The sequence below is a fragment of the Poecilia formosa genome, unplaced genomic scaffold, assembly GCF_000485575.1.
Source record: "Poecilia formosa unplaced genomic scaffold, Poecilia_formosa-5.1.2 Scaffold845, whole genome shotgun sequence".
Lineage (NCBI taxonomy): Eukaryota > Metazoa > Chordata > Actinopteri > Cyprinodontiformes > Poeciliidae > Poecilia > Poecilia formosa.
The window spans coordinates 71,395-91,818 of NW_006800784.1; the positions used below are offsets into that span (position 1 = coordinate 71,395).

Below are 20,424 nucleotides of genomic sequence, written 5' to 3' on the forward strand. Positions count from 1 at the left end.
TATATATATATATATATGGTATATTTTATCTTTGTTGTTTCCTTTCTAAAAAATTTTTATTCAAATGCATCAAATTAAATTTTCCTATTTCTACATGCATTTCAAACAGAATTATTTAACATCAACGTCAGCAGTACGTGTAATAAATTTATTCACAGGTGAATACAGCTACAGATGGTTTCTGAGGGTGGTAAATAAATTACAGACTCTGCAACTATCTAAAGAAAATTCACTGAGTCCCACCACTAGTAATAGTTTGAAGTTTATTCACTTTTAACATTTAATTTTTCTCCATTGGACGTTTTCATCATGTCAGATGCTCTGATCTCAGCTGATTGGATTTTAACACCAATATATCTTTAATGTTTGTTTTTTTTTTTCAGACCTTTATTCTCAAAATTATCCACAGTTAATCTTCAGAGCATTTTAGCTACAACTAGATTTTTTTGCTGTAAAAAATCTCACGGCTGCAGATTGTTTTACAGCAGACAGCCGCTCCCCTCTCTTGCAGGTACTGCGTACCCCTGCTGACAGTGCAACATTTTGCAATCATTGCGTCAACTTGAACATGGACCAGACTGCATAATCAGCTTTTTTTTTTATTACTTTTTGTAAACTGGAAAGTATTAAGTAACTGGAAAAAGTTTTAAGATACTTTTAAAGATAGGTAACACATGCTCAATATCCATGTTAAATGGTGATAATCACATTATTATTGATAATAACTACTTTAAAGTAACTGCAGCACTGCAAACATAATGAAAACTGAGGAACATCTTACCTCTTCCAAACGACCGAGGTGAACTTGTCTCCTTGTGCGACTCATATGATGGGAAAGAGGAGTTGCACTTAAGAAAGACTCTTGTTTCTCCCTGAGTCATTAGATACCACAGTATTGGTGAGTACCAGTTCCTCTTTTCTGGTTCTATTCTGTGAAATCTAAATCTAAATGCACTTCACTTCAAACTCGCCGAATACAGTTTTGCAGTTTTTGTGTTTTTGCAAACTCAATTAGTCCCATGCTGAAGTTATTCTTAGGCCATGTGAGTTTATCTCCTTTTTTTCTCTCTTCAAGGGATGTGTATAGTCGATTTTTTTTATTTAGACAGGACGACTATAAAAATTAAAATAAGAAACACTAACAAATGATAGACAACATATCAGTTGTCTTTAATATTGAGGGATAATTTTAAAATATAGAATTTTATTAATTTTTTTAAAGGCCTTTGCGTCAGTACCTAGAAAAAAAAAGCAACGGTGGCGCAGTTTAACAAAAAAGGCCCTGTTGAATGGGAATGTGTTGAATGAAGTTATGGCTGCTAAGCAGATATTCATCAGTAGACATAGATCTCTTCCTTGGAAACACATTTTATCTCAGAAATATGAAAAAACAACTGAAATTTGGATTTAATGGTACAACTGAGACTGAGCTACACGCAGCCCAGGAGGGAATAAACAGCCAGGCCAGCTGTTTGTGAGCATAAAGTTTTTTCTTAGATAACAAAACACTTTCTTTAGAGTGAGTTTTACTCTGTATGCGTCTTCAGTTATTAGAAAAAATCTTCTGATGTCTTTAGTGCGAAGAAGTTAAACTGCTAAGAGTTTCTGTGGAGAAAGTAATATTGATGTTACTGCATGACAAACTAATATAAAGTATTCAGGCAACACGTTAATGGGATTAGCATGGTGAAACATGCCTGCACTAGTCAGAGTGACATTTGTCATTGGGCAGAAATTTTGTTTGCTTTATGAATATTTCCAGCCATTTTAATACCATTTGATAAACTAACAGGTCTGTGACACTCAGACTTCTTGATAGGTGATCCAGTACTTGTTTCATGCAATGCAATGCAAATTTATTACATAAAAATCATTCATAGTGATTCTTGGATTTATTTTATTTTTTTTACTATTATTATTATTTAGATTCAGTCTCTTACAGTTGAGGTGCATCTACGATGAAAATTGCAGACCTCTGTATTCTTTGGGGTGGGACACTTGGAAAAATTGGACTATTAAATAAATCTGGTTCCTCTTTCGGAAAATAAATGCTTCCTGTTAAATGCTACAGTCCAGTAAAGAAGGAAGTTCTTGCAATTCCTGGAGCAAAACGAAAAATTTACTGGGAAGGCTTTTCAAAAAGTGACAGAGCTGTCATATGTATTTATGAGAAATGCACAAATCTGATATCAAAATTCTATTTACCATTTTTTTGTTTGTTTGTTTTGAGACATTCTTAAACCTAAAAGGTGTTTGAGCCAGTTAGATGCACATCATCAAACTGACTCACAAAAGTGAGAGTTGTATAGAATAAAGGAGATGGATGTATAAGATGCTCTCAAACAGAGTTAAAACCTCAACTTGAGCTCATAGCAAAGTAATAATACATTGAATATGTTCTGGTGAAGCTTCATGCCACTTATTGCTTTTGTGCTTCAGATTGTCATTATTGTTAAGGACCAAAACACTCAAACCTCACAATTTTGTATTCTCATTAAGTCACCAGTGGCATTTTATATCGACAGCTTTTAGCCATTAATCACCTTTCAACCATTTATACATCTTGCTCAGATTATTTTTCATGTTTTTTTTAAACGGCACTTTAAAAAAACCTTCTCAAAAAATAGTAAGAAAAATACCAAGACTGATGATTTTTTTTCCAGCTTTAATGTTACAGAGTTTCTCAAAAGTATGTAAGTTTCCATTTATTATCAATTTGACTGTTAAAAATATATGAACTCATTTCATAGTTACAGAATACCAAACAGAAACAGCTGTCCCAGACAGAATGAAATCTCTAAAACATTTTTTAAATGCACACAATACAGATCACAGCTCTTTAAATATTAATGATTCACTTTAAAGCCATAAATGTGTCACGTTTCCCCAAACCACTAAAGTGATTCAGCGTTTCTCAGGTGTGACGCCAGGGGGAGCTGTGGGTGCATGTTTTAAAGTTGTTTTCACAGAGAGCTGTATTTTAAAACCTGAGGCAAAGAAATGAAGTTACACATGTTCTTACAAGTCTATGAACATTCATAAAAATAGGCGTACTCTATCACAGTAAAAATAGTTTTAAAAAATTTTAAAAACTCAAATTTACATATCTTAATAGAGCACATATCACAATAAAATCTATTAATACTTAAAAAAATGTTCAAATCAAAGATCGTATTCAATAGGACCTTTGAGCTGCAAAAAGTAGTGAGTAACAGTAGAAGGTATTTACATTACATTCACAGAAAATATGCTTTACTCGTATTAAGAATAATAAAAGCATCTTTGGAGATAAAGTGTCATCAGATATATAGACAATATTTAACAAAGTCTCCTTTCGAAAACTGTTATAATTTATAGTTAAAACTTACAAAATGTGGTTCCTTTAACTTTCACTGCACTGTTTTATCAGTTGTAAACAGTTGTAGTAAACCAAAATTCTCACTAAGCAGTCAAAGATGAAATACTCTGAACCACCCACGACAAGCAGTGTTAAAAAAATATATACATTTATCAATAAAAAAAAATGGCTACATAAACAAGATCAGCTCCAGAGATTTAGCATGTTCCTTAAAAGCTGTAAAAACTGCAGCACCAGAAAACATTTGGCAGCTTTTATTTCCTAATGCCAGAACTGCACCCATTCGTCATCATAATAATTATGACGGGCATCACATAAACACTATTTGGTTCTAAACTGTTTCTGAGCAAAACTAGTTCTTTGAAGGCAGAAGACATATGAGAATATGTAGGAAAATATGTAAATGGATTGACAACCTGAAGTTTAAAAATTAATAGCTCCCAACATGGACGGAATGGAAAAGTGATTCATTGTAATAAAAAAAAACATACGTTAAAAGATAAACAAAGAGGAGAAAATAATAAGTTTTAAAAGACGGCAAATTCAACTTTGGTCTTAGAGCTATACTGTCCAGATGTGCTTTTTAAACAGAGGGTTCCTGATGTCAGTTCAGGTATCTGCCATAATGTAAGATACTGACTAGCTAAGCGACTTCAGAGAACCCTACTTTGAAAGAAAACCTTGAAGTACCATTTTGGAACTGGTCTGTCCTATTTCTTATATCATGACCTTATGCTCACCATATGCGTTAATGCTATATCCGTACCAAGTATTATGTTGATTTCATGTAAATTTGTCTCAGTATCCCACGCTAACGGATCAGAGACTCTGACTCTTCAGTTAGATCTGCCAGAACGCTAAAGGGGTTAGCCATGGTGTACCGGCGGGGAGACCTGGCAACACCAGGACGAGAACTGGAAAAACTCACAGAGCGGGGAATTTTCATTTCCTTTGAAGTGGAAGCTGAGGAAGAACTGGAGGAGGCAGAAACGTTGTTTGAGAAAAGATCAGGAGTGCTTTTGGGTCGGTCCTTCCTAGAAGGAGCAGGGAGCCGGGCTGGGCCTGAACCAGCCGGTTTGGGGTCTTTCGCCTTCGACACGTGGCCTGGTTTTGGATTGTGTCTTGCCGATGTGGCTGCTGGTGGTGTGTTGCTATGGTCAAGGGTTTGGGTAACTTGGTGAGAGGCATTAAGTGAGGATGAGGAGCTCATTGTAGGTTGGTTTTGCTGTTGAGCAGCACTGTATTTGGATTTAAGTTCTTCTACTTCTGCTTTTTGTTTGGCGATGATATCATCTTTTTCAGAAATGTGTGACTTCAGCCCTTTGATTTCTCCTTGCAGGCGTTCGATTTCTTTTTGTAGCCCTTTGATTTCTCCTTGTAACTGAGTGTTGGTGGCATTTTGCGTACTGGGACTGGACACCTGTATTGATTGAAGGGATTTCTGCCTGCAACCTGTGAGTAAAGGGGAAAAAAAGGAAAACAGGTAAAACTATTAAGTTAAAGAGAAAACCTCATTGATGGCTGCAACCAACCACTTTGCCCTTTCATATTAAAACATTACAATTTTACTCCTATAATTTGCCGCCTGTTTCACTAGGTTTTTCTTCTCAAGTACTATTTTTGCTGAATTCTACAATTCTTAAGATACTTCAGGTATTTCACTGCTATATTCTATAAATCTCCTTCTCTATATATGTCAGTGAAACGGTAGTCTTACTGTGGGTGCACTGTTCTAAAAACTTAAATCTAAAAAATGAATTTTGACTATTCTGGATGGTAATTTAAGATAATTAGAGACATCTTAATTGACTAATGTGTCTAGTCATAAACCTTTCATGACTTTAATAGTAAAAGGTCATTATCTAAAGTGGGTCCGTCCAATATATATGTAAATGAGAGATCTATGCGTCTCTACCAGCAGTATCGGACATGCTAAGTACTTCCATTAGCCAAGATTTCCAACAATTCCAGTGTGGATTTTTTTTGTACGATAACTTACACAAGTTAAAGGGATATTCAGTCTTCAAAAGTCATTACATGTCTACAAAAACTCATAGGTTAGAAGTAATTGTGTTAAAGTAAACATTAAAATGACTGATTCCATATCCAAACAGGAGCTGCTGCAGAAAGTTTTCGTCTGCTCTGGTAGAGGTAGTAAAAAGTTACAGACTTACTTGAGCGTCCACATTTCTTCCACAGAAAATAAGCGACCGCACATAACCCGAGTGCAGCTGTGGTTCCCATGACGCTCCACACGATGCTGCTGGTGCAGGACCTCATGCAGTCATCTGAAATAATAGGAAATCAATTATGGCAGGTGATAAAAAATATCTTCAAAGGCTTTTCACTTAAACAAGACAAAAAAATACCATTGAAGATTGATGACTTTACTGAGTGCTTCATGTTACAAGATTAAACAAAAAGCATCAGGTCTAATACTTTGTGAAGCCTGAGATGTGAGGAACAACCAAGCGAAAACTGCAACCTTGAGTCTCATACACGTCTGAATTAGTTTATGTTCCATTTAAATTTCACAAACGAACAGCTACATTTTGTTTATCATGCAAAATAAAATATAAAACTACATCTTTAGGCTTACTGTATAATAACTACAAGCAAATATTGTCTAATTTAGTTATTCAGAAAACATTGATTGTTCCTGGACCAAATTAAGTCTTGATCAGTTGAGAATTGATGTGAAGACAAATCTAGACTCCAGAACAACATGATGTGTCAACGTGTTGGGTCTCAGTTTGACACATTTGATTAACAAAATAGAACAAAGCACACCGTCTAATAAAATATGTTGACGAAAACATAAGCAGACAGCTTTAAACGCAACCATATAATCCCTAAGTTATCAGATTTAAACATATCCAAATACATTCTATCGTCTAAACATGGTAATTATATTAAAATTGATAAAGTTCTGATTTTCTTGAACCATTATCAACAAAACTCTTCATAAGCTTAACTGCATGACTTATGATTTTTTTTAACAGTAAAGGCAATTATTATTGGCCATTTTTTCCTTAGAGGATGTTTATACCACTTCTTAGTGGTATAAAGCCAATAATATGTCAAATTGGTTCAAATACAAATATATTAAAACTCGTGTGCGTATCAAACCGTCTTTGTCAGAATTGTTAAGGGTTTTCCCCTAATTAACACCACCAGCTTGTGAATATACATTCAACACATTACTGTACCTGGAATATAAATATGAGCATATCGTCTCTTCAACAGTGGCTGGTGAACACGGCAGGTCACTCTGAGATGAAACAATAAAAGCTTTAAGTTTTACTTTTTATTCAACCGATTAAAGAAAAACATCAACATGCAAGTAACATCCCAACAGGCTTTTTGTGTAAAACAAACAATCCCTGTTGGTTGAGGTGAAGAAAGTTGTACCCGTTGGTGACGATCTGCAAAGACGCTCTCCGTTTAACATTAAAACATCCAGCTGAGTCCTGATCAATCCGTGGCTCTTCGGCTTCAATCTCTTTGCCTTTCTCGTCGTGGAACGTTATCTCCGGCTTTGGGAACCAGCGCTCGGCGCTGCACTCCAGTGTCAATCCCCCGTTGGCACCAGAGGGAACAAAGGTGAGCTTTGGCTCAGACGCAGCACCTGACAAAAAAAAAAAAAGATGTACTTATAATAAAGAAAACCCTGAATGAAGTAAATCGTTTAAACCATATGTGATTTTTGTAGGCGCGCCATACTGTGTGAATTTTGCGAGAGATCTAAATGACGTATGGCACAGGTGCAACTTACAAGAACGCTAAGATAAACATTTCCTGCGGCTGAAAACGGCTTCAGGAAACATGACAAGAACAGTCTCACGTTCTGACGAGGCCTACTTCCTTCCTACAGTCATCCATTTACAGAACAAAGAGTGACTTCAAAGATTGATTTCACGACTGTGTGTTGCCAGACTGAACAGGTAATTCCCCTGCTGAAACTGAAACTTGTTATCCTAATACAGATTTCAGTACCGGTTTCAAATGCAGGCCAGTTGAAATATTGTAGCCTACTCAGTATTAGACACGAGCAGTCATCTGCCGTCGTGATGACAACTGAATTTAAACACATTGTTTGCTTTAGTAGTAAGTATCTAAAGCTGTATTTTTAAAGTAAACCATGTATGATCACCAAAGCAGTCCCCACGCTGGCCTCATAATGTCTTATCTGGCTGAAGGCCTGGCAAAGGTTTTATACCGATTTCACCCCCCCATCTTCTGATGCTACAGCCACAAATATCACCACATTTTTGTTAGTATTTTATTTGACAAACTAGATCTGGTTTAAGACACTGTAGCCACACCATAAAACAATGACCAGCGTTTTATGGTGTGGTTACAGCTGTAAGTCATTGGGGAAAATCTGCATCAGCTTTTAACATTTAGAGAATCACTTTTCTGGCTTTCCTTTTTGTAAAACAGCTTAAACTAAGTCATGCTGGATTGAGAACATTAACTTTAAGTCTTGCCACTGCATTGGCTACAAGTCTGGGATTTGGCTGGGTATTTAAAACGCATAAATAAGATTTTATTTAAAAACTAGAGTCTAGTTTAGAGACTAGAGTCCCCAAAAGGCAGATTCAGGTCAAAATGCAGTTATCCTAAAACTTGTTGTGAGATTCAGACTGATTTTTTCTTTCTTTTTGGTTTGTTTTATGTGTGTATCTTTGTCACATTTTTTTGTTTGTTCTTTACCTTTTGCATCAGAGGGATTACATTAGATGTAATCTACCTCAAGACCCTGTGATTCAAACTTCCTGCTTCTACAGAGAAAATCTGGAGAACTGTCAAGCAGGAAACTATAAATATGGTTCGAATTATACCGCAGCTCATCTAGGTTAAAAAAAAAAGAAAGAAAAGAAAACCTCAGAGGATATCCTGGATTGCACTCACACTCAGTTTCTCAGACTCCTACATGTTTCTTCTTCCTTCCTATAGTCTTGCTAAACGCTGTGGATGTCGTTCAGCTAGTAGATCAATCTCCACTCCGTCCTCAAATCTGTTGCCGCCCTGGTTAGAGCTCCATTCCTTTTACCATCAACTCTGACCAAGTTCACCACACCAACATGTTGCTGCCTGCCACCATGTGTCACAGTGGGGAATGTGTCCACAGAGGTTATGTTAGTGTTAGTTTTGCACCACACATGGTATTTTGAATGAGTGCCTTTGACTTTGGTTTCTTCTGACAAGTTCACCTTCTCCCACATGTCTACTGTGTCCTCTACGTGGGTGGTGGTGTTCCTTAAGCTAATTTTCTCTTTCCACTTTTCAAAGTTTGTGAAATGAAAACTTATAGTCGCCCTGTTTGTCAACAGGTTCTCCAACAGGAAGTTTGGATCTCGGCGGGGCCACAAGGCTGCTTCTCTGATTTAGCCTTTCCTTTCCAATAGGAAACAGGCCCCAATTTCCTTCATTTTGGGAGATCAGTGATCAGCCGATACTTATATGCAAGGCCAAGCTTAACTACTTCAGGGCAAAAGTCTAAAAATCGGCCACTGTGCTCTTTTGCTCTGCTGTAAGAGAGGTGACAGTCCTACCAGGTCATGTCTGCACATTTGCAGTAATAACTGTCATTTCATTGTTGTCAACTTAGGAACTTTCTTGCTATTTAACAACATTTCAGACAAAAGAAAAAATATCAGTATGAGCCAAAATAGGAATCAGCAGGCCAGGCTTTTTAAAGATCGGCGATCGGCCAGAAAACTGCAATCGGTGCAGCCCTACTTTCCAATGTTGTCAAGCTTAAAGTTGTACTTGTGTCATTTGATTGAAAACAACTTGAAAGTTTAATATATTTTAACTACTTTATATAATTGGATTTCTTTGATTTATAAAGTACCTCGAGACAAAATATACAGTGAAGCTGAAGCTACTCTACACAAATACATTATTGAGCTGAACTTCCTCTTAACTTGTGAGTTCCTGATTCCTTGAACGTCACAGTAGCTACCTCACTTTGTGTTGGCGTAAAAATAATAAACAGGCTGTAAATGATTATTTTTGAAGATTGAAAAGGCACATAACCAGATTAGCAATGAAGAGTGTCAGGATATACATTGTCAAGATTCGCCCAGCAGCCACAGAGATGACCTACCCACAATGAGGTCCAGCGCTGCTTCAACCTGCCGCTGCTTCCCCACCATGGTCCTGCACAGGTATCGGCCCCCATCGGACAGCCGCAGCTTGGAGATGACCTGAGAGATGTTGCCGTGCTTCACTTCCTCCAGTAAGAGCTTGGTCCTGTTGACGAAGGCTTTGTTCTTCTCCTCCACTGTCTCTCTGCCATGGCGGAACAGGAGGGTGATGTTGGGGGACATCTCAGCCTTGGACCACTCCACGGTGAGGAGGTCGCTTGTTCGGTTGGTTCGGCAGGGCAGGGTGACCGTCTCATTCTCGAGAGCAACTATTGTCTTGGGAGTGACGTCTGCCGACACTTGTATCGAGAGGGAAGAAGAGGAAGCAGAGGGAAGAAGAAGAAGAAGAGGAAGCAGCGACATTAATAAATTGTGTAACAGTAATTGACTTTCAATGGTCATTTACTTCGTCAGCCTTGAGCCTTGAGCATGAAGAACATTCCAGAAGTGCTCGCCTCTTCCGCTAGAATAAAAGTTAAGCGGCTGTTCATACATGAAGTTACAACTACAAAGCAGATTTAATTCGCTTTGTGTGTGTAATTATATGTTTCTACTCGAAGAATTAGCTGAGTTGGTCGAATTTAGCTGCAGTAAAAAGGCAGGAAACCACGGCATGACGTCACGTAAAAAAAAACTCGATTTTATTAAGTTCAACTTGGACCGCGTTGATTTGCGACACGCAAACAAGAAAAAAAGCCACAAACGACATGCTATGTCGGGCAAATAAATCGCAGTTTAGACAAAAAAATAACAGGTTAACCAGGCCATACCTGTGGAGCAGCACAGGGCAAAGACGACGACAGAGAGGACTACGACATGAGCGGCGGAGAAACGGAGAAATGCTCTGCTGTCCGTCCAGCAGGTCCTTGAAATGACCAGAGGCCGTCTATAAGCTCGGCGAACTTGGAGCATTTTTATTCCAGGAGCAAACATCGAGGCCCTGGGTTCGAGAGCCTGTCGATCCAGTTTCGCTTTGAAAGGGGGAGGGAATAAAGGGATACTTCCTGCTTAACAACTTTTTTTATTGTTATTGTAAATTATTTTTATAATGATATTTTTTTATTATTATTATAGTTTTCATTCTAAGTTTAATTGAAATTAATACATCTTTTAAAATGTCTAAGCCATTTACAGCGCAGCCAGCATTGCTGTGCAGAAAGTTTAATAGCTTAATAGCTAGAAATGTTTTCACAACAGTTGTTCTTCCAGAGCAGCCTATAGCTCCATCATCTGGAGTTAGGCTTGAAACTGCTGTCTGCATTTGAGACTGAAGCAGCATAAATGTCTGCCTGAACTGCTCACTAAGTCAGTACTGTGACTAACAAGGATATTATTTCAACTTTAAGATTTTATGTGTAGTTTGACTGCTGAGTTTTTTTTTCTTCTTTTTTTAAATTACTAAACACACAGCTCATGTCATTCAGTTGTGATGGTGGGCAGAAAGCAGAGAAGAGGGAGAAAATTCTACAAAACATCAAACCAAAATAAAATGTCTTGTTTTAGAGGCAGGCTGCTTGTTTCAAAAGACTCACCAAACCTTAGATGTTTTTTTAAGCAATTCAGAGAAATGCAAAACAATCTACATATACTTTTATCTTATCAAGTTGTGTGCCACTCACTAGACTGATAACAGTACACAGACAACCATCTGCTCTTTAAATAAATCATGTCCAACTTATCAGATGGCTGGCTTTGGCACAGTTAGCAGCGCCGTAGCTTTGCATCAGGATACCGGCCTGCAGTCATTTAGCGTGGAATTTGCATGTGTGGCTTTCTACCACAGTGTAATAGTCATGTAAACCATGACTATTAGGGTAATTAGTCTCCCTAATTTGACCCTTAGAGAATGTGTGTGCATGGTTGCTTGTCCTGTGTCTGTCGGTGTTGCCCTGTGATGGACAGATGAATGACCTGTCCAGAGCATATCTTGCCTCTCGCCCAATAACCCAGATAGGCACCATCTCCCTCACAAACCTGCAAAGACGACTGGGAGCAGACAACAGATGGATGAAAGCAAGGAGTAATCTTACTCCAAGTTCGTGAACAAAACATTCAATAACATTCAATAAATATCATAGCCCAAAGAAGTAAAACCCAAGAATTCAAGTTAAATTAAGATGACACTTTATTGTCAATATGTATAAAACTTGTTTTGCCTTGTTGCTCCAACACGACAATACATTACAGAAACTTGACACAGCTTGAACATATGCAAAGTGAAAAGGTAAAATGTAAAAACAATTCCTCCTGATTTATCAGAAGATAAACATGAATAAGAACAGACTAAAGACTGGAAGTAACAGTAAAATGTTAACAGATTTAAGAAAGGACACAACTTTGGTGTAAATTCCTGACAACATGCCTGACACGATCGTACCACTTAAGATCAGAGGTCATGATGGTCCCTAGACACAATGAACCGTTTACTCCAACACTGACCAGTGGGTGCATTATATTTTTGTTTTTCAACAACTGTCTCCTTGGTTTTATATATCCTGAGACTCTAGTTGTTTTATGTGTAGAAGGAGACTTCTGCTATGTGCAGTTGTTTTATTATTACTAGATCATACGCCCTACAGTGGTGGTGTCCAAAAATGTAACTATCTTGACTGAGTCATGATGCGACATGCAGTCATTGGTGTAGAAACAGCACGAGAGAAAAGACCACTTGTGATTTGTAAAAGAAAAAAATGGAGAATCTATTTGCAAATGTATAACATGACACACATCCTCAGGAGTTTGCCACTCAGCTTCATTGGGACAATGTTAAATGCAAAGCTAAAATCGATAAATAGCATCAGTGTATATGTTGCTTTCCCTTTGAAGCATGGAGGGACGATGCGAGTACCCGGGAGAGCAGACCTGACGCATCAGCATCAGGTGCCAACAAAAAGCATCGAATAAAGTAGAAGGTAGGTGGTAACAAGTTTCTTTGATAATGATAGAAGTTAAACCAAATAGTCTGTGTCGCACGGCCTTCTAAGTTCCAAAAGCAAAGATTTACAGGAAAAGACCTTGAACGCACTTCCGACTTGATTGTTTGAAAAAAAAAATTGATATTTTCTTGCAAAAATACAGACAGAACAATAATTTATATATAAAAAAAACTCTTACAAGACACATGGAAATGAAAGTTAACTTGATCTGATGTTTCAAGTACAAAAAGTGGTGTTAAAAAAAAATTTAAAAAAACATCCCGTCATCACACCGGACACAGGGTGTCCTTAATCACTTAAAGTAGAAGGAATAAAAGTTACCAAAATAATATAAACTATTTTTAATAAAATTAATTACAAATTTTGTTTCTAAACTAACTGAAGTATATTCTGTCTAAAGAAAAACTAAATTGACAGAACTTACAATTTACAAAAATTCAGCATGAATAGGGACAACATGGTGTACTCATCAAGGAAATGTTAGGCTGAAGTGAAACACTCATAAAACACCTGAGAAAACATTCAAACACACATCTTAGAATGTGTTGCAAAAGATATGCAAAAAAAAAAGTACAGTCAAACACCTAACCACTCTCCAACAACCTAAGTGTCAGTCAGTAGTAACCTAATGAGTCACTTGCAAATTACGTCACAATTACAAAGGCCAGTTCCCTGTTTAATTTAATGTTTAAACAAAATTCTAGTACAACAAAATATTCAGTAAATATAGATTTTTTAAAAGTCTAACACTAAATTATGGAAAGATTGTTTTAGTCTTATTCCCACATAATTTAAGACTTTGTTTGGCTCACTAACAAGCCTAATTGCTAACTGGAACTGGATATGGTGATAGTTGCAATATCTTTTTCGTACAAGACCAGAGATGTTCTAAAAATGATGTACACTTTTAAGACTGAAACCCGAGGATAAGAAAACTGAAGACTGCTGAGCAGAAGTCTTGATATACTTGGTTTTAAATTAAAGTTTTGTAGGCTTTTGTCCTGATCCTTTGAGGCCTATCACCGTCAGTTTTGCTAGACAATGCATCTTCTTAGAGGTTACCGATAATGTAATAACAAGGCAAGTTTTCACTCTCAAATATCTAAAAACTTAAAATCTTGTAAAGAGCTCTTAACACTGGAACTGAAAGATATCTTAAATATCCAAAAGACGCAAAATAACCAAAGCACAATTAAAATAAAAATAACACACAACAAAATGAAACACATAATGATGTCTGTGTTGTTCTTAAGACATTTCTATAAATAAGTAAGTTCATAAGGTTAAGTAAATAATTCTAAAAATATTTCGGTGTAATTAAGAATGATTGCAAGTTGTTTAAACAATTCATGCTTTATATAAGTTTGCATGAAAAAAATAAAAAATGCATTATCGATAAATTCTACTTCCGGTTCCGGTTACGTACTTCCGGTATTCCGTTTTTTGCTTCGAAGACAGGTTCACATGCAAGAGGCAGCATGGAAATGTTATCAGATGCCATCCACTCTGAATTGTCATGCAGGAACGCCGCAAGTTGTATTATATGGAAGATTATACTGTTTAGTCGCATATTATTGTTGATTTTCCTGTAATGTTACTTTAGTGAACTTGAACCACTAAATTTGGGTATACATGTCTCTACATGTTGAGATGGAGCATAGTTTTTGTCACTTCAGTTTTCACCACATGTTCATGAAGACCATTAAACAAGCTGCAACTAAACTCCAGGGTCTTCATTTGTGGTTTAACTTGGTGTCACCAACAGCTACGTTGAAAACACTACAATGTCTCCAGAAAAAAAATACCCTGCAAATTTTATCTGGAGATAAAATTCCTATTCTAATTTCATGGGAATAAAAATGATCAAGTTCTCTTGCAATTTAGCTTGAAATTATCGGACTAACTTAAAATGACCTAGTCCTTGCCACATTTTAGTTGTTGTGGTTTTCTTGTTCATTTAACAGTGCCTCTGAGCTCTCATTGGCATTTGACTGGTAGCTTAAGGTCTTTTGAAAACTATTGGAAGAGAGCAGAGAGGAAAGGGAAACAGACCTGTCGTTGCTCAGTAAGCTAGGGGTTTTGTTTGGTCTTACAGCAGTCATTTCATACGTTTTCATAGTGGACGTGTCCTGTCCTGTGGACGCGTTGTAGCTGGGTGGCTGGGTTACTGGCTCTCTGCCATCTAGTGAGGTTCTGGAGTTATCTGTGAACTGCTCTTCCTGTGAGGTACCACTGTGTCTGTATTCATTACTGTCCGTCTTTTCCTTCTCTTGAACAGCTTCTTTCATATTTCCATTTCTTGACAGACATAAGTGAAGTCCTCTCCCTGTGCAATTACAGAAAGGAAATATCCGTTAGCACTTGCTTCACTCGTGACTTTTCAAATATTTCATTGCCAAGAAAATGTTTTTATGTGCAACTTATTTTATTAGTGTTAAAATCATTTCCATACCGTTTGGAATATTTTTTTTAAAAATCTTTCACAGCAAACTTCAATGTGTGCTTTTAGGATTTTAAGTTGTTGACCAATACAAAGTGGTGCATTGTTCTACTTTCAAGTTGAAGGAAAATGACACATAATTTTCAAAATTATTACAAATGAATTTAGACACAGTACCAGGCTGATTTACACTATCCCATTGTATCCCTTAAATATAGTATATGTATTGTTCTATTATTGAACCTACACCCCACTCTTCATTTTTTAGCTTTCTTGTTTTTTAAGGTTTTATTGGCTCTAGTGGCCTTTATTTGATAGTAAATTGACAAGAAGGTGGGTAATGAGAGAAGGGGAAAGACAAGTGGCAAAGGTCACCAGGCTGGGAATCGAGCCTGCCCTCAAGGACTAAGGCCTCCATATGTGTGTTGTGCTTAACCCCCGCGCCACCACAGCACACCCCTATTTTTTAAGCTTTAACAAATTTCCTTGCAGGATTGACTTGTGTTTGGCAAGATGTTGCCACAATCTTGTTTCACATGGTAACATAGTGTTTAAGTGTATTGTTCATATCCTGCCCCTTACAGAGCATTAAAATGTCAGCCGAAAAATTCACTTTGACAGGAGCGCCACCCTCCATGTATTTGTGGTGCTCTCTCCATTGCTTGTATCTCAGGGAAAAATGCAAATGTAGGTCAGGTGTTTCTGATGTTTATTTGCAAAATGTTTTTTTTTTATATTTTCCTTCTACCATTGTATGTATTTTTCCCAAAGTTGTGTAGCAATGTTCAGGTCATGTTAGTGCTGCACATCTCCTATTTTAAAATGTCCTTCAGCTTATTGCAAGTACAATGTTCTGCACAATTACTTCTATTAGTTATGACATTTTCTGTAGGATGTTTCATTGTGTTTTGTGACTTTTTTTAAAGTAAGGATTTATCTGAAGCCAAAGAAAATGACATACAACTAAAGTAATTTAGAAAAAAATGTTTCTTTCTTCACTTGGCTGCAGTGAGCGTACTTACCCCAGGATTTTTTGTCTATCAGGAAAACAATTCCACATATTATTAACCCCATCACGAAGGAAGTGATGATTCCTGTGATGGTTGAAGTGTTTGAGCAAGACCTCATGCAGTCATCTGAAATGTTAATAGAAAAAACTTTATACGTTATGATGCAAAGCATATCAGAAAAGTTGTTTTTTTTTTCTTTTGGAACATGTGTAGATGGAGAAATGCAAAGTGAATACTACTTAACTTAGTTACTCTTTGTTCTGGCTAATTTTTCACCAAACGTAGTTTTTGTGTTAACATGGTGTATTTTGGTCGTGATGTTCAGTTAAAGGTGATAGATCATGTTTTTTCACTACGAAATAAACTCAAACTTGCATTAAAAACTATCAATCACTTATGCAGTGCAAGAAAACATAAAGCAGAAGCTCTTAAAGTACAACCATGAAAGAATGTTTGTTTAATTTCAGATCAGTGTAATCTGATATACCTGGAATGTAAATTTCTGTCTTCTTGGTCTGATTGAGCTTTCTCTGATGGACTCTGCAGGTCACTCTGTGGTAAAAAAAAAAGACAAAGTGTCAGTTTTACTTTTATTTCAAAATTTGAAATAAAAGAAAGAACTTGTCATTTGAGCACAATGTTTTAATATCTAACATAAGACATCGGCTGGTTCTACCGTACAAACATATACAAGAGAAAATTATTTTGTTGCTTTAGTGCCAGAGTAACTGGAGTATCGCCCCGCATGGAAAACAAGTGTAGTGGTGTGTTCTCCTTCACTATTTGTTGCTCACGAAACCCCTAATTATCACATGAATAAATGAAAAGACAGTATGTGGAGGCACAAAAAGTTTGCCACTTACTGCCTACTTTTACTGACTTTATCTCAAACACACATAAACCTATAATTACCTGTTGATGGGAGTCTGAACAACTGCTCTCCTGGTAACAGTAAAACATTCAGTAGAGTTTGGACCTCTTGTGGGTTTTTCTGCTGTAATCTCATTTCCTTCATCATCATGAAACGTTATGTCAGGTTCTGGGAACCAGCACTCTGCCTTACACTCCAGGGTCACTCCTCCACCAGCAGAGGAGGGAACAACTGTGAGCTTTGGCTCAGGCATGGCACCTGGAATGAGATTCAACCAACCCTTATAGGACTCTTGATAAAGATTCAATGTCTGATGAAGCACAAAACATAATCCTACCATGAAGCCAAACATAAGACCAAGACTCACCCACTTTAAGGATGATAACTGCGTGAACCTGCCACTGCTTCTCCCTGCGGGTCCTGCAGTGGTACCTGCCTCCATCAGACACCCTCAGGTTGTAAATGATCTGAGAAATGTTGCCGTCCTTCAGTTTGTTCAAAAGAAGGTTTGTCCTGTAGTGGAAGGCCGGATTCTTCATCCCAAACGTCTCGCAGCCATCCCGGTACAGTAAGGTGATGTTTTCCTTTAAGCCCTCCTTGGACCACTCCACTGTGGGGAATTCACCATCGACAGTGATGCGACAGGGCAGGACGACGGTTTCAGTCACATGGGCTGTTATTGTCTGTGGGACAATATCTGCTGAGGCAGAACCTGCTGGGGAGAATAGCAATAAAAAAAACTATGAAAAGAGAAATCCAATGCTGGTTTTTGTTGTTGTTGTTGTTGTTGTTATTGTGAAATTAACACAACTGCACTGCTGCCAACAAAGTTTAAGGCATTAATCTCTCATCTAAGGTTCATTTAAACTGCCAACTGAATGGTTTAGAAAGTTTAGCCATGTGTTATCATGGCCTAGTCAAACTCCTGGCAAAAACAAACTGGCAATGAATATAGCATAAGTGGAGAACAAATGCTAAGAGCCAATCCGACCAGAGCACCTTCTTCTATGCGATTTGCTGCTCTGCACTGATTTTGGCAAACAGTACATCGCCTTGGAGTTTACATAGAGTAACAAACATTTACAGTACGATCCATTCAGGAAAGTGATTCTTAAATCAGAAAGTTTGGAAAGGTTCTGTTCTATTGACACTTTTGAACAGTAATGTAGTTAAGGTGATGGGTTATAGGTTTAAATCAGCTTTTAATTCAAACCCAAAAGTAGCTGATTTGCATTTATAAAAGGTAATAACTGCTAAAATTGCATGAGCTTTCTTGTGAAATGCATCAGATAGATTTTAGCAACTAGATTTTGGAAACATGCAAAACACTCAATTAGTTCCTCTATACAAGAGCAAATTTGCTTTAGTCTTAAGAAAACAGTCAGGGCTTGCCAGAAAATGAACAGCTTTTTTTATTTTTATTTTATTGTTTTTACTTTTAGGTAAAAACAGACAAATCTATTTCGAGCCCAGTAAAGACTTAAAGTCATAGCGTTTAACAATCGACGTGTCTTGAACACCTCAACAAGTTTAACTTCTTCGACGCCACAATTTGCTGCAAATAACCCACTTCCTGTTTGCGTTGCATCACCGTCAGGACTTGTTTTCTTTTTTTTTTATAACTTGTCGCGCAGTGATAAGCTGAAGTGAACCCTAATGCCTAAGTAAAAATAAAAGACCCGCACTATACGTAAATGAACAATATATTGTAGCCAAATGTGCTTGATTAAAAAAAAGGAAAATGTCAGTACCTGATGACAGTAGTAACCCAAACAGGAACAGGACGCAGCCTGGGTTTGTGACCCAGACGCGGATCGACGATCTGCATGTGAATGTCATATCCGAAAACACACCAACTTCATTCACGGAACTTTCACTGAATCCTCTCTGCCCCGATCCGAAAACTTTGTCTGGCCGTTTCTCTGTTAATCGGTGCCCGGTAGCTAAAGTGCTCGTGCTCTCCTGCTTCTTGTTTGTAACCTCCGTCTACGTCCTCACGCGATGATAGACGGAACGTTCTTATAGACGTCAACCTGACATCCTGAAATCTGATAAGTGGGGCGTGTCAAGGGGCTTGTCACAGGGGAACAGAATTTCGCGCAGAACGATCACAGGTGTTGTGACTATTAGCGCTACCTCGTCAGATCTGGCGAGTTACTCATTACCCACGTGTTGTAAAAAAAGAAAAAGGAAACTCACTGCCATTCAGCTTCTGTCTCAATCACACAGTTTACAAATAAAGTTTGCTGTGACATTCGACTTACTCTACCTTTTTTCTGACCATAAAACGTCAATAATATTTAATAGACTATTAAAAAGAAATTAGCATTTGACAACGGATTGTGTTGAGGACAGTGTGAATTTCATTTATTACATTATCATTATTAATGTTATTATTTTTAATTTACTAATTTGGTTTGTTTTGTTGTTGTTGTTGTTTTTACTATACATTTTGGCAGTTTCACTTCAAAAATGGCAAAAGATACATTAAAACTACACTATGTTTATATATATTTATAAATAGCTATAAGTGAGGGAGAAAATCCAGCAAAGAAAAGTCTAATTCCATGAGCTTAAATACTGAAGAGTGTGATTGTAGAGAAGATGTAGCAGCTTAGCAGGGTGCAGCTGGAAGTTTAGACAAAATAATAATCTTTTAAAAGGGCCGTAAATGAAGCATGCAAGTGTTTGCAGTTCTGGTGTGTCATGATCCTTTGTTATGGTTGTCAGGACTCTGGCTGCAAGTGTTTTGTTAGACTAACTCTGGCAGGTTAAAACAGTACAACAAGGAAACACATTGTGTTTAACTGCTTATCTGACAACAGCATTTATGACATGACTCATGCTGTGTTTGCTCTGAATGGATGTTCTTTGCATATGCAAGACATTCAAGATGTTCAAACTGGTTAGTGATCCAAACAAAAAGGAAGGACACACAGAAGTTTAGAAACTGACTTCCAATGCATAGAGTGAGATTTAAATTCATGATAAAGTCCTAAATCAAGCTGCAACCTTTACCGTTCAAAGATGATGAATGTCTACTGTGATTTCAAAACAGCCAAAATGTTATTTTTATTTTTAGGCTTACTGAAACATTAAGATGTTTATAAGAACAATGGTTTATTTATATATGTATATATATATATATATTATGGGGAAAACAAAGCATATTAGTGAATATAATGAAAAGAAAAATATTATATTTTCTCACAAATAAAAAACCTTTCTGTTAATATTTTATGCATTTAAAAAAAATATTTGTTGTTTTTTGTCATCCTAACCAAAGTCCAAGGAGCCATAATATTAATAACTGTCAGGTAATCAATACATGACAATTATTAATGCACATGTACACAAATAGAAGCGAAGGGGATGTGAAAACATTACATCAAGTGTTTTATGATCAGGGATGTTTACACTGTTCAGAGTCTTTTGCAAACACCAGAAAAGATGGAACAAAATAAGTCACTTTAGATTTGTTTAGGTGGTATTTACCTAAGAGTATTATCAGGTTCTTTCTGTTTTTTGCTATTGATATCAGGGATTCCAACGAGTACATGTACGGAAACCTTCCTTTGGACATAATGGACGACTTCTTCCCAGAAGGTGGCAGTTCTAGAACAGGTGTGTAACATTTTCAGATTCAGACTCACA

The 20,424-nt window shown here is 37.0% G+C and overlaps 2 protein-coding genes across 4 annotated transcripts; both read right to left on the reverse strand.

Annotated features, from left to right (window-relative positions):
* Positions 1 to 3,936: 3,936 nt before the first annotated feature.
* On the reverse strand, positions 3,937 to 10,517 carry LOC103131814 (butyrophilin subfamily 3 member A2-like). The gene is made up of 6 exons (XM_007543543.2): positions 10,284 to 10,517; positions 9,474 to 9,812; positions 6,770 to 6,986; positions 6,568 to 6,629; positions 5,533 to 5,646; positions 3,937 to 4,810 (listed from the first exon to the last, which is right to left on the reverse strand). The coding sequence occupies exons 1-6, from the start codon at positions 10,444 to 10,446 to the stop codon at positions 4,170 to 4,172; spliced, it is 1,536 nt and encodes a 511-aa protein (XP_007543605.1). The 5' UTR covers positions 10,447 to 10,517; the 3' UTR covers positions 3,937 to 4,169.
* Positions 10,518 to 11,614: 1,097 nt separating this feature from the next.
* Positions 11,615 to 18,849, reverse strand: LOC103131815 (butyrophilin subfamily 3 member A2-like). Of its 3 annotated transcripts, XM_016666924.1 has the most exons (7): positions 18,530 to 18,849; positions 18,022 to 18,023; positions 17,138 to 17,485; positions 16,812 to 17,028; positions 16,387 to 16,451; positions 15,912 to 16,025; positions 11,615 to 14,775 (listed from the first exon to the last, which is right to left on the reverse strand). In XM_016666924.1, exons 1-7 carry the CDS (start codon positions 18,607 to 18,609, stop codon positions 14,381 to 14,383), a joined length of 1,221 nt encoding a protein of 406 aa, XP_016522410.1. In that variant the 5' UTR covers positions 18,610 to 18,849; the 3' UTR covers positions 11,615 to 14,380. The 3 variants fall into 3 exon arrangements, with proteins under 3 accessions (XP_016522410.1, XP_007543607.1, XP_007543606.1); XM_007543545.2 differs by lacking the exon at positions 18,022 to 18,023 and having other exon boundaries at positions 17,138 to 17,482; positions 18,522 to 18,849; XM_007543544.2 differs by lacking the exon at positions 18,022 to 18,023 and having other exon boundaries at positions 18,522 to 18,849.
* Between the last annotated feature and the right edge of the window lie 1,575 nt (positions 18,850 to 20,424).

Bases quoted from the DNA above. Each gene is read 5' to 3' on its own strand.
- LOC103131814 (XM_007543543.2), bottom strand. From the start codon at position 10,446: ATGTTTGCTCCTGGAATAAAAATGCTCCAAGTTCGCCGAGCTTATAGA. The intron at 9,813-10,283 runs GTATGGCCTGGT...TCTCGATACAAG, and splicing joins TGCCCTGTGCTGCTCCACAG to TGTCGGCAGACGTCACTCCC. The intron at 5,647-6,567 runs GTACAGTAATGT...CTATTATTTCAG, and splicing joins TGCTCATATTTATATTCCAG to ATGACTGCATGAGGTCCTGC.
- LOC103131815 (XM_007543544.2), bottom strand. From the start codon at position 18,609: ATGACATTCACATGCAGATCGTCGATCCGCGTCTGGGTCACAAACCCA. The intron at 17,486-18,521 runs GTACTGACATTT...TATTCTCCCCAG, and splicing joins TGGGTTACTACTGTCATCAG to CAGGTTCTGCCTCAGCAGAT. The intron at 14,776-15,911 runs GTAAGTACGCTC...GTAATTGCACAG, and splicing joins GATAGACAAAAAATCCTGGG to GGAGAGGACTTCACTTATGT.